Source organism: Pyrus communis, chromosome 9, assembly GCF_963583255.1.
Source record: "Pyrus communis chromosome 9, drPyrComm1.1, whole genome shotgun sequence".
Classification (NCBI taxonomy): domain Eukaryota; kingdom Viridiplantae; phylum Streptophyta; class Magnoliopsida; order Rosales; family Rosaceae; genus Pyrus; species Pyrus communis.
Window position 1 is genome coordinate 24,949,106 of NC_084811.1, and position 12,863 is coordinate 24,961,968.

The 12,863-nt window shown below is 38.5% G+C and overlaps 2 protein-coding genes across 4 annotated transcripts; both read left to right on the forward strand.

The window, feature by feature from the left end:
- Positions 1-4,021, forward strand: LOC137744936 (rho GTPase-activating protein 5-like). Its single transcript, XM_068484755.1, has 5 exons — positions 1-940; positions 1,881-2,001; positions 2,145-2,264; positions 2,431-2,661; positions 3,152-4,021. Exons 1-5 carry the CDS (start codon positions 486-488, stop codon positions 3,770-3,772), a joined length of 1,548 nt encoding a protein of 515 aa, XP_068340856.1. The 5' UTR covers positions 1-485; the 3' UTR covers positions 3,773-4,021.
- A 127-nt stretch (positions 4,022-4,148) lies between these two features.
- Positions 4,149-7,152, forward strand: LOC137744937 (uncharacterized). Of its 3 annotated transcripts, none has more exons than XM_068484756.1 (9): positions 4,149-4,677; positions 4,749-4,861; positions 4,964-5,141; positions 5,244-5,306; positions 5,432-5,533; positions 5,639-5,794; positions 6,191-6,310; positions 6,617-6,743; positions 6,849-7,152. In XM_068484756.1, the coding sequence occupies exons 2-9, from the start codon at positions 4,764-4,766 to the stop codon at positions 6,959-6,961; spliced, it is 957 nt and encodes a 318-aa protein (XP_068340857.1). In that variant the 5' UTR covers positions 4,149-4,677; positions 4,749-4,763; the 3' UTR covers positions 6,962-7,152. The 3 variants fall into 3 exon arrangements, with proteins under 3 accessions (XP_068340857.1, XP_068340859.1, XP_068340858.1); XM_068484758.1 differs by having other exon boundaries at positions 6,687-6,743; XM_068484757.1 differs by lacking the exon at positions 4,149-4,677 and having other exon boundaries at positions 4,718-4,861.
- Positions 7,153-12,863: the final 5,711 nt, after the last annotated feature.

Sequence of the window (12,863 nt, forward strand, 5' to 3'; positions counted from 1 at the left end):
TAGCTATGGCAACAGCTTACACATACCAATCCAGCCAGGTAATATATACCGGATGACTTTGCTGAGAAGCGGAAACAGAAACACCACCCACCTCTTCCTCTCTTTCTTTTTCCTTCTATTCCTGCAAATCTGCCCAAAGACCTCCACAACAATAAACAATTCAACATCTCTCTCTCTCTCTCTCTCTCTCTCTACTCATACTTCATCATCCCCATCTCTCAACCTAGCACTTAATCTCTCCATCTCTCTCTCCTCACTTTCTCTTTCTAAACATCTTCAGTCTTTGAGTTGAGCATCAATGACAGATATTAAAAATAATGAGAAAAATAAGTAAAGTGATGACAGTCACGTCTCACCCTCCTCCTCCGAAACCTTTCCTTCAATCCAACTCCAACTCCAAACATTTCACAATCCAAATTTAGTCAAAACCCCAATTAATTAGCCCAGCAATCATCACAAAAGACTGCATCTTTTTCCTCCAAAACATGACCGAGGTCCTCCAATCGCCGTCCCCATCTCACTTCCCTTCCCCTTCAAGCTCCTCCACTCCATGTGCTGCTGCTCCACCTACACCCAATGACTCACCATACCCACATGCCCTTTTAGAGGATACCCTCCAGGGGTATTTGGGTTCGGAGGAAGACGAAGAAAACGAAAGCGAAGACGAAGAGGAAGAAGAGGGGAAGAGGAAGGAGAGGGACAGAGAGGGTGATCAGCTTTCCCTTGTGACCCTTTTGGTCACTGCTTTCAGGAGGTCTTTGATTGGGTGTAGCAGTACTAATAGTGCAGATAGTGGAAGAGGGAAGCTTTCTTCCATGGAGATTGGGTGGCCTTCGAATGTCAGGCATGTTGCCCATGTCACCTTTGATCGCTTCAATGGGTTTCTTGGATTGCCTGTTGAGCTTGAACCTGAGGTCCCCAGGAGGGCTCCGAGTGCCAGGTCTATTGCAAATTTTCAATCTTTTTTTTGTTGGGTTTTTTTTTTTTTGCCATGTGTAATTCTGTTTTGATTGATGGGTTTTTAACGTTTTCGGTTTCTGATAATTGGGTTTCTTGAAAGTTTTTATCTTGATAAAAATTGAGTTTGTTGAATTTTTATTGGGAATCCCTGCGTTAGGGTTTCATTTGGGGTATTGGGGATAAAGATTTCTAACGTGTTTTCTGGGTGGGTTTTGGAGCTGCATTCTTTTGTTCTTTTATGCCTTGCTGGAAAATTTCGATGATAAATCGTCGTTTTGTTTTAGTTTCTGTGTTGGCACATGGCATTATTCTGCTTTGCTTGCTTTGATTCTGCTCCGTAGAAAGCTTTTATTTTTATTTTTTTCCTCCTCACAAGACTCACCAATTATTGTACTTTATTCCATTAATTTTATCCTTCAACATGTATCAACAAGGAACAATGGATGCCAATTTTCTGATTACTGTATAATGTCTGTTGTAGTAAAATTTCATCACGATTCAACTCTGTGTGGTGACGATGTGCTGTCAAATTTGAGTATTGTGATGTTTAATGTGCTTCGTTTTGCTCTTATTTTGTTTTTCCCTTCTGAATTTCAAATACGTGGAAAATGATTGTCGGTATTCATATTTAAATGCGTGTTTTGTTATGAGTTAAGGAGTTGGTGCCTTGTGTGGCTCAAGTAAGGTGAGAATATGCTTGTGCTGCCAACTATGATCTGCAGTCTATATCTACATGTAATATAGAGAATAAGCACTGGATTCGGCACATTGGCTTCGATGAAGAAAAAAATTGGATACACCTATGTTCTTTATTGATACTTATAGTCTGTCTGTTGTATATTTATGTTTTGTTTTTCATTTTAACAGCATCAATAAAGTTTCAAGGGTAAGTATTATACTGACATTGATTTCATCTGCAGCGCAAACGTTTTTGGGGTCTCAACAGAGTCTATGCAGCTTTCTTTTGATGCCAGAGGGAACAGTGTCCCAACAATACTTATTTTGATGCAGAGACATTTGTATGCACAAGGGGGTCTGCAGGTATATCACTCTTTTGCTTATATTCATTTCTTACAGTACGTCCGGGGTAGAATGTAATTAGAAGACATAATTTCGGACACTTTGTTATAATTCAAAGTTTCAAACTATCTTCAATAAAAACTGAAGTTCACTCATACATGCAGGCCGAAGGGATCTTCAGAATTAATGCTGAGAACAGTCAGGAGGAGTACGTCAGGGACCAATTAAATCGGGGAGTGATACCGGAGGGTGTTGACGTGCACTGTTTGGCCGGTCTTATTAAGGTAAGGCTTTACCGTTTGTTAATGACTAGTCTTCTTCTTTGTTCCGTCTTATGGTCATTGCTCCATGTCCCCTTCCACAGTCAACCAAAGGGTGAACTCATCTTTGAACGCTTTCAGTTCACAAAATGACATTTGATGTTAAAATTCATGTACTGTTGCTTCTCAGGCTTGGTTCCGAGAACTTCCAACTGGTGTGTTAGACTCTCTAACACCAGAGCAGGTAATGCAGTCCCAGTCGGAAGAGGAGTGTGCTGAACTTGTTAGGCTCCTACCTCCAACAGAAGCTGCGTTATTGGATTGGGCAGTAAACCTAATGGCTGATGTTGCACAAATGGAACACTTCAACAAGATGAATGCACGCAATATTGCCATGGTGTTTGCACCAAACATGACTCATGTGAGTGAAAACTTTACTGTCTAAAGTTAAAACGCACCCCGATTTCGTGCATAATCTTCATTGTTAGCGACATCCATGCCAACACGTTCTATGTACTAGAGTAGGAGCCAATGTGTTAACTCAAATATCAGGCTATCAATAATCAATGCATTCGGCAATTTTTATGTTCAAAGCTTGAAGATATATAGAATGAATTAGAATGGGATAAGATGAGGTATAATTTTTGGAGAGAGATTTTATTGCAATGCTTGGTTTTCTGTTACATGCTTAATATGTTCTAAGACCGGAAATCAGTCTTGTTATGAATCATCTAGGAAAAACCATTACTAATCTGATAACTACGCGGTGTGATAAATTTCTTCATCCGGTATCTTTTTTCACTTTCCATTTAGGGTTAGATGTGATAGTCTTGTTTCAGCATGTTGTCATGTTTAAGCCACACGTTGTCAAATTATTTTTAACAAGCCTTTGTAACTTTCGTTTTCCGCAGATGGTAGATCCTTTGACTGCATTGATGTATGCCGTCCAAGTGATGAATTTCCTCAAGACTCTTATTGTCAAGACACTAAAAGAAAGAGAGGAATCTTTGGTGGAAACAGCCCCTGTACCCCGCCTAGAGCCTTCTGACGAGGATGAGCACCAAAGCACTTTTCAACCATATGACAAAGAGGCCAACGAAGAGGCTAACAAGGAAAATGAGGAGGGCGTATTTGTTGGCGAAGAACCTGATTTAGAGAGCCCCCTTCATTCTACACAAAATGATCCCACAACAGAAAGTGGATCTCAAACTTTTCTATCTTCTATCAAGAATATCATTCCGGGAGGAAACTGGTTTCTGGCAGATAATTGTCCTTGCGAGGTTGTATCCCAAGTTAGCTCTTTGGCAAATGGGCCCCAAGAAGAGGGTTTAACAAGTTCAGGTAGAGAGGCTCAGCCAAACATTAGGAAGATCAAAAGTGGTCAAGCAAGCGGTTCGAATCTGAAGAAGGGGCCCAAGAAGGTAAACGAGCAGCTGCTGATTCAAACTGCTGTGATTGCAGATAAGAGCAAAAGAAGTGGAATTCTTAGCCGCATAAATTCGAGGACGGAGTTGGCTGAAGGTTGGCGTTGAAGAGTGTTCTGGAGGTGTTTTCGGGTGTTGGGGAGATTTGGGTTATTATTGCGTCTCCCATGTGGAAATATTGTGTATGTCTTTGTCTGTATGATGTGATGTGTGTTTTACATTTGTTTGTGGATTAAGCTTCCTAACCTTGTCCCTTGTACACATTTCTCTAACCCATTCTAATATTTTCTGTATTTTCTAGTAGGGACGAGAAATTTAACTTAATATCTTTCACTTACATTTGATGTGAGACTCCTATTCGACACATCCCCTCACATACAAGTTTCGCTAGGCTGTGTTCGGTCTATTTGGTTTGGCCTCGAACTCATTCGTTTTGTTTTGTTGGGTTTGCCTCATCATCACTTGAAGATTCAGGTCAGACACTACACGGATCCATCAATCAACTCTTAAGGGAAACACCAATTCGGATGACATCATTGGAGGTGTAGATGGAGACTACAAGAGCGTGAAGGAGAGTTGAGACGATTATAATTTTATTGTTATTTTTTTTATTAAAAGCAATATTCTACATTAATATTTGATTTATAAAAAGATTTAAGTTGTATGTGGATTGACACCATACAAGGTATCTGGTTCGATTTTTTAAACGGCAAAACTGAGAACTGAGTTATTTTCGGTTTGATTCAGTTCGATTATTTTCTTCGAATTACCCGTCTGTGCGGGTGGATTCGGGAAATAAGAAAAGTGGGTGGGACTAGTGCCGCTGTTATTGGGTCAAGAAACCCGACCCATATTTTGTGATAAAACCCGCCGAGCCCAAAACCCAAACCTCCACAAGTTTCCACCTTTCCTTTCCCCGTCTTTGCTTTCATCGTCGGAGCAAAATCCATGTTTCATAGCAAAATTTCTTCTCTTTGTGCTGATAGACACCAGTTAGATTGCTTGCTTCAGAGGTAACCTAACTTTTTTGATTTGCTTTGCTTTCAATATCGTGGTGTTCAAATCGTGATTTTTTGTGTCACAGATTGTTGTATCACGCATGATTGTATTCAGACGCAGACCATTTTACAGAATGAACATTCATGCCCTCCATAGCAATTTCTGCTCTCTGCTCCCTCTTCAACTTCCTTCTCGAATGTAAGTGTATTTACCACAAAGCCCACAATTTTCAATCACATTTTACTGCTTTTCGAAATCGAATTCTCAAATTTTGCGTCTTAAAAATGATGGGTTTTGCAGGGAAAGTCATTTGTGGTATGTTTTGCCTGAGGAGGTGAAGAGTGAGGGCCTTTTGAATCGGTATTTCGAGCTTCTGTCACCGTCTGAGAGAGAGAATGTTTTGGGCATGCGTGGGATTGAGCTCCAGAAAAGAGCATTGCTTGCCCGGGCGTTGGTTCGCACTACGATTTCGAGATATGTAGGTCACCTAATTTTTGCTTTACAAGTTGAAGAAAATGACTTATTGTGTTGTTTCTTGTTTGTGTGGTTAATGTGGATATATTGTTTAATACTAGATCAGACAGACCATCGAGTTGATCCGAGATCCGTAAAGTTTAAAAAGAACAATCATGGGAAGCCTGAGGTATTGATGTTTAGTGAAAATTTGTGTATACTCTCATTTCCTTGACTTGGTTTTTCTTACAATCATGTTGTTTGAGCTCTTTTTCTGGAGCAAATTTTAATCGTTCTTATAACTGACTTGAGTAGGTAGAGTGGCAAATTGCAGATGGCTGGCAGCCACCACCGTTGCATTTCAACCTCTCTCACACTTCGTCCTTGATAGCTTGTGGTGTAACTGTGGATTCACCGGTATGTATTGAGATTATTCAAGTATACTTATTATGATTGTGCGTAGTGCAGATTGTTATTGAAGAAATTATACTTTGAACCTATGTGAATTGATTCCTATTTTAGATTGGTGTAGATGTGGAAGACAAGCAGCGGAAGTTGAAGAACCATATTTTAGCTTTTGCTCGACGGTACTTTTCTTCTCATGAAGTGGAACATTTATCTTCTATTTCGGACATTGAAATTCAGCGTCAACAGTTTATAAAATTATGGACTCTCAAGGTTTGTGAGACTGCTTGAATAATGATAATCCATCAAGTTTCTCTTTTATAGTTGTATGAAATCTTACATTACATGAACACTTGAATTGGTACATGACTGAGGTATAAATGGCAAGCCTGAAAATCTGATAACTTCTGTAAGAAACTTTTGTTTGTATGATTTTCCAAAAAAATATCCAGAGATTGGTCAAGGGAAAAGAAACTCATAAAAGCACTTATATAGGGATCATATGCAAAGGTGGGGATGAACGATGGAAAACATTTGAAATTAACTGGGATATCCATAAAATTTAATACGAGCTCACGAATATACTGAAAACGCATAATACCTTCAAGTCTGGGCTCTGTTTTTCTCAAGCATTTCCTTATTGCCATCAATCTCCTTTCTCCTTTCCAGGAGGCATATGTGAAAGCATTGGGAATGGGCTTCTCTGCTTCTCCGTTTAATACCTTCACCATTCGATTGAGGGATGCAGCTAAGAGAGGCATCAATTTATCTGGGGACGTAGATTCTGAGGTATGTCAGAGACTTATAAACAGAAATTTATTGCAACATATTCCATGGGTATCAAACTGAAAGCGTTTTATATAGAGTCCGGGGATAACCCTGGCTGTGAATTGGCTATGAAATTATGAACTATAGTGTTGAAGTACAATGGTCTACTATCGTTATTTTATGGAGTCCGAGGATATTCTCCACCATCTTCACTTTCCGCATATAGCTTATATAAAAATTACTTCTGGTCTAATATTGGTTTTAGTATGCAATTTACTTATCTTGAAGAAGTTTTGGCCTCCCTTTGAACATTCACTCTGTTGTTAGATATCCGAAATAAGTGTTGAACCTTTTGGCCCCGTGAACCTCACAAGAAATTGGCAATTTTCGCTTCTAGAGTTGGCCGGTTCTCATTATGCTGCCATTTGTATGGAAAGACATAAAACCGTTGGAGGTGAGAGTCTTTCACTTTCTTTTTGTTTAATGATTTTTATTTTTATTGTGGATTAATGAAATGATTGAGAAACCAATTCTACTTTATAATTTGAACTATTTGCAGGCAAAGAAAAAGCTCCGATAGAATTGACGGTGCGGAGAACTATTCCGTATGTTGAAGAAGAATGTGTTACAGGAACTGATGCGGCCGTACCAATAGGCGGATTGAATTGTTGATTATTTTTGTAAGTAGTTCTTTCTTTCTACGAACAATGTACCTATATCTTCGTCGTCTTGCTCCACTAGTATCAGGTTTCGTAGCCAGTGATTCTCTTGAACAGTTTGTACTTCAAACCCATGTATTGTCACAGAGAAGTTCCATGAACCCGCTAAATCAGAACCGAGATCATTGGAATTAAGTCGCCCAACACCTGTAGGAAACTTGTTCTCTGGCATTGTGTTTGTGTGTTCAACAGCCAAAAGCCGATGAGGACTTCTAGCCAAGATAGCGACCTTTCACCTCAACTTCTCTCATGATTTCGAGTCCAAAACCTCCTTTTCGATTCAAACTTTATAAACATGACAGTCTCCGCAAACCCTCAGGTTCTTTATCACTACGACTTCGGTCCCTAAGTTACGAGGTATTTTGAGGAGTTCCTCCTTAACCCTTGACGAGCCAAGTCTCTCTTTCAAAAATTCGTTTTCTTATTCTACTACTCAATTTAACGGAAAAGTTGACAAAGTTAACGAAAATGACTACTAGGGCAACAAATGATATAATTCGAGTACATGAGAAACTATTAATGAAGTTCAAGAACGAAAACTAATTTCGTGGTATTGATCATGAATCTTTGCTACAATTTAGCTTGATTTGCTTGTATAAAATATAAAACAATGTTTTTATCTCCCCCATGGCTATGAGCCTATGAGTACTCGACAAGAATAGGAAGATAAATAGAACATTTTATTTGCGTATTAATCTCGTTAAAAAAAATTGACAAAATTAAAGAATTTGTTCAAGAATTTCAATAGTAAGCATTAAGCACACTATCATAAATGATATTACTATTCTAAGCTTTGCTAAGAGTAAGAAAGAATTTGAATTCGGAACGCTTTGAGTTGTAGAGGCGGAGCTCACAATAATAATAAGGGAGTTTTAATGAAAAGCTTGCGGTACTGTTTATTTTAATGAAAAATTATATTTTTACACTAAAAAGTCAAACCTGGTATTATTTATTTTACCTTTTATTTTGTCCTTATTATTAAAACTCAAAGTTTTCAAGTCATTTTCATTAGTTTTCCTTAAGAGCAACTCCAGCCCATGCCCAATGGACTGGCACCAAGTGAAGAAAAAGGACTGGCACCACATTTTTCTGCTCCAGCCCGTGCAATTGACTGGCACCCAGCCCGTGCCAGTCAACAGCCCAGCCCAAAATGGACAGACCCATTCCCCGGTCTGTGTCTTGCCGCGTGCAACACACGCGGGTTGCGGGGCGAGTAGCCGACAGGCGTTGCAGGCGGCGGGGCCCGCGTGCAGGCCAACTTGCATGAGTCCGGGAATGTGCTACGTGGCCACCTTAGAGCCGTTGGATTTCCAACGGCTAGTTTTTGTAGGCCGTTGGATTTCCAACGGTAAAAAAAATTTAAATTTAAATTTTAAATTGGACCGTCCGATCACAGATCAACGGTCCACGTTTATTTCACCAAAAATTTAAAAAAAAAAAAAAAAAAAGGCCCAACGGTCAGAAATTTGACCGTTGGCCACGTGGCAACGTGTTGGCTGTTGGATTTGATTATTTTTCAAATCCAACGGTCCAGATTAATTACAACATTAAAATTTATTAAAAATTAATTAAAAAATGTCAAAATTTTTTTAAAAAATACAGAAAAATTTTAAAAAATTAATTTTTTTTTTCTATAAATACCTAACCCTCATCTTCCACCTTACACCACATTTCAATATTTTCTACACTTTCTACAATTTCTACATTTGAATATTTTGTACACTTTGAGAGAAAAAAATGACTTCGTGGAAGCTCAGTGAAGATGTTACGTTGTGTGAATGTTGGGTTCGCACTACTCATGACCCGATTACGGGTAATGAGATGGATAAGCGAGAAATGTGGAGTAAAATTACGAAATCGTTCAACGATGTACATGGAAAAGATGTACATGGAAAAGATGCCAGATCTAGTCAAGGTCTTCAAGGTCGTTGGAAAAAACTCAACGCATCCTTTACTTGTTGGAAAAACGCCCTCTCTCATGCTTCTGGTAATTTGCGTAGTGGGACAAGTTTAGCGGATGAGGTAACAATATTTTTATTTATTTATATGCATTCCACCCGATGTGATTATTTTAATTTATTTAATTTCTTATGTAATTTTTATGTAATATGCATTCCAAATACTTATGTAATTTTTATGTACTTTTTATATAATTTTTATGCATTCCACAATTCTTATTTAATTTCTTATGTAATTTTTATGTAATATGCATTCCAAATACTTATGTAATTTTTATGTACTTTTTATATAATTTTTATGCATTCCACAATTCTTATTTAATTTCTTATGTAATTTCTTATGTAATATGCATTCCAAATACTTATGTAATTTTTATGTAATTTTTATATAATTTTTATGCATTCCACAATTCTTATGTAATTTTTATGTAATTTTTATAGACACTACAAGCACAAGCATTCTACAATGCAAAGAACCATAACAAATCATTCAACAAATGGGAATGTTGGCAAATTGTCAAAGATTGCCCTAAATACCAAATTGTGGCAACCGGTCCAGAAGTTGTCATGCACGGTATGGGTCTACACAGTTCGCCAGAAGCAGACACAGCCGAACAAGAAGCCAACACATTTGAAGACACGGAAGAGATACCTGAACAAGTGCCAGAGACCCAACCGACTCGTCAGTCCCTCAGGCCTCAAGGTAAAAAGGCATCAAAGAAAAAAGGTAGTTCTTCCAAAAATGACTACACTAAATATATGGAGGAACTTACTCGTCAAGGTGAAATGAACATGGCATGGGAAAAGGCTAGAGATGAGGAAAAAGCTACTGCTGTGGCAACAATTATTGCAGCTACTGAGGCTCGTGATGCGGCGTCTGAGAGACAAAGAGAAATAGTTAATCGAGAGAACGAGATGATTAGAGAAGCACTTCATCGAGAGAATGAGATGCTTAGAGAAGAAAGGATGGCTCAAACAGATCGTGACACTATGAACAAGTCTCTAGTAGGACTGTCTCCGAATTCAAAATATTTTTGGACATCAGAAAAAAGAGATGTTGTGCGAAGGAGACGTGCAAGAGATGCCGAAACAAGTCAAGGGGGTTCCAGCTACAGAAATCCTAGCAACCAAGATCCTAGCACCACATATCCTAACTCCACAGACTTTGTATAATTTCGCATTTATTTGTACTACTTTATTTAATTTCTTATGTAATTTCTTATTTATTTTTAGAACTTTATTTAATTTCTTATGTAATTTCTTATTTATTTTTAGAACTTTATTTAATTTCTTATTTATTTTCTTATTTATTTTTAGAACTTTATTTAATTTCTTATTTATTTTTAGAACTTTAAAACACCATTTAAACTTAAAACACCAAATAAAATTACATAAAACACCATTTAAACTTAAAACACCATTTAAACTTAAAATTACATAACCTCACCATTTAAACTTAAAACACCAAATAAAATTACATAACCTCACCATTTAAACTTAAAAAAAAAAAGCAAACACACTAAATAAGATCACTTAAAAAACAATACACTTTATTCTTCAACCACAAGCCTTATTTTAATTATCTTCGCCTTCGTGCAATCTCCACTGATGGTCAATCAAGTCATTCTGGCGGGCTATGTGCCAGTATGGCTCTTGCAATGAAGTGTATCGTTGAACGATCAATTCATTGTAACGTCCATCCCGTTCCAACGGCTCGTGTTGCACGGGATCTTCGGTCCGGTCATGAGCATAGTAGATTTGTGTTCTTGAGTTGTTCATCGGATCCGGCTCGTATTCATCGACGGCATCATAATCATACTCGTCTTCAACAATCATGTTGTGAAGAATAATACACGTCATCATGATGGATCGAAGAGCCTCGACATCAAACATTCTAGCTGCACTCCTGACAATGGCCCAACGAGCTTGCAGGATGCCAAAACAACGCTCGACATCCTTCCTACACCCTTCTTGACACTTTGCGAAGTGTTTATCTTTTTCACTCTGCGGGTGTGGCACTGTTTTGACAAATGTTGACCACCTTGGGTAAATACCATCTGCAAGGTAGTATGGTCCCTCGTATTTAGTACCATTAACCCAATATGTGCATCTCGGCCCACGCCCTTGTAGCAGTTCGTCAAACACTGGAGATTGGGCAAGGACATTTAGGTCATTCTGAGCTCCTGGAACACCAAAAAAAGCATGCCAAATCCATGTATCAAAAGAAGCCACCGCTTCCAAAATGATGCTTTTAGCTCATTTTCTGTCGCCATAAGCTCCTTGCCACGCACTTGGACAGTTTTTCCATGTCCAGTGCATGCAGTCGATGCTTCCAATCATGCCAGGGAAGCCTCGCATCTCACCCTTCCTCAGAAGCCTTCGCATGTCCCTTGGCGTGGGTTGCCGAAGGTACTCATTGGTGTAGAGGGCTTCAATTGCAGAGCAAAACCGAATCAGGGACTCCAGAACTGTTGTTTTTCCCATCCTTGCGATCTCATCCACTTGATCTGCAGATGCTCCATATGCAAGCATTCGCAAGGCAGCCGTAATTTTTTGCTCAGGAAGAAGACCTAGCACATGAAAAGCATCCTCTTTTTGCACAAAATATGGATCATGGTTGCAAACATCACTCATGATTTTAGCGAACAAACTTCGTTGCATTCTAAAACGACGTCTAAAAACATGATCAGGGTAAACGCTGTTGGGAATAAAATAATCTTCCAAGAGATCTTTACCTCGTCTTTCCCTTCTTCTATCGATGTTTGCCGCACGTTCGGGTTTGGCTATCTGACCCATAGCTTGCATGATACGGCGGGAATGTGAGGCCCTCCGCCTTCTATGGTGATCATCCTCATCCTCCTCCATTGCGAATACCTCATCTCCACCTCCATCTTGGTCAAGATTGACCAATTCTTCCTGTTGTGCCAACAACCTTTTCTGCTGCTCTTGCAACTGTTTATACGCTCTCCTTGAAGAAGACATTGTAAGAACTCAAGATTTGAAAACGATAAAGAAGAATTCTGAGCTAAAAAAAAGGATTGAGTTTAGTGTGAGGATGGATGTAGGGATGTAGGGTTTATATGGACAAAAAAAAAGAAGATGAGGTTCTGGACAATGCCACGTGGCACTACGTGATTGGTTGAAAATCTTAGCGGAAATCTATTCAAAAAATAGTACGTTCGGATAATGACACGTGGCGTGACGAGATTGGTTAAAAATCTTATCGAAATCTTGCCTAAATTATTGTAAACAGGAAGTGACACGTGGGTTGTCGGGATTGGTTGAAAATCTTAGCGGAAATCTATTAAAAAAATAGTACGTTCGGATAATGACACGTGGCGTGACGAGATTGGTTAAAAATCCTATCCGAAATTAAAACTATTTTTTTTTTATTATTTTATAAAAAAATTATTTAATATTTTAAATGGACTGGGTGCCAGCGCATTTTGTAGGGGTGGAGATCGTTTGTGCCAGCGCATTTTTAGACTAGGTGCCAGCACATTTTTTTTTGGGGTGGAGATGCTTTGGCCTATTACTGTTCATTGAGTCTGTTACTGTTCAATTAAGTGGATAAATGGGCTGGGTGCTGGCACAAAGTGGATAGGGGTGGAGTTGCTCTAATAATAATCCACTAAAATGAAATAGAAATCTGGAACATCACAAAATCGCTTGCTACCCAAAGTTTCTGGTTCTGCTGCTAGTGAGTTGAAGACAATTGCTAAATTACAAAAAAGATAGTGTTATTCACACATATATTTTTACTTTTCATGTACTCTTATTATTTTTTTGTCTTTGATCTTTTTCAATTTATTTGATCAGACAGTCGAAAATTATGACAGGCGTGTAAGAAGTAAAAATGGTTATTTAGGTAACACTACGTTTACAAAATATAATTCA

Bases quoted from the DNA above. Each gene is read 5' to 3' on its own strand.
- LOC137744937 (XM_068484756.1), top strand. From the start codon at position 4,764: ATGATTGTATTCAGACGCAGACCATTTTACAGAATGAACATTCATGCC. The intron at 6,311-6,616 runs GTATGTCAGAGA...CTCTGTTGTTAG, and splicing joins CTGGGGACGTAGATTCTGAG to ATATCCGAAATAAGTGTTGA. The intron at 6,744-6,848 runs GTGAGAGTCTTT...AACTATTTGCAG, and splicing joins AAGACATAAAACCGTTGGAG to GCAAAGAAAAAGCTCCGATA.
- LOC137744936 (XM_068484755.1), top strand. From the start codon at position 486: ATGACCGAGGTCCTCCAATCGCCGTCCCCATCTCACTTCCCTTCCCCT. The intron at 2,265-2,430 runs GTAAGGCTTTAC...GTTGCTTCTCAG, and splicing joins GTTTGGCCGGTCTTATTAAG to GCTTGGTTCCGAGAACTTCC. The intron at 2,662-3,151 runs GTGAGTGAAAAC...CGTTTTCCGCAG, and splicing joins TTGCACCAAACATGACTCAT to ATGGTAGATCCTTTGACTGC.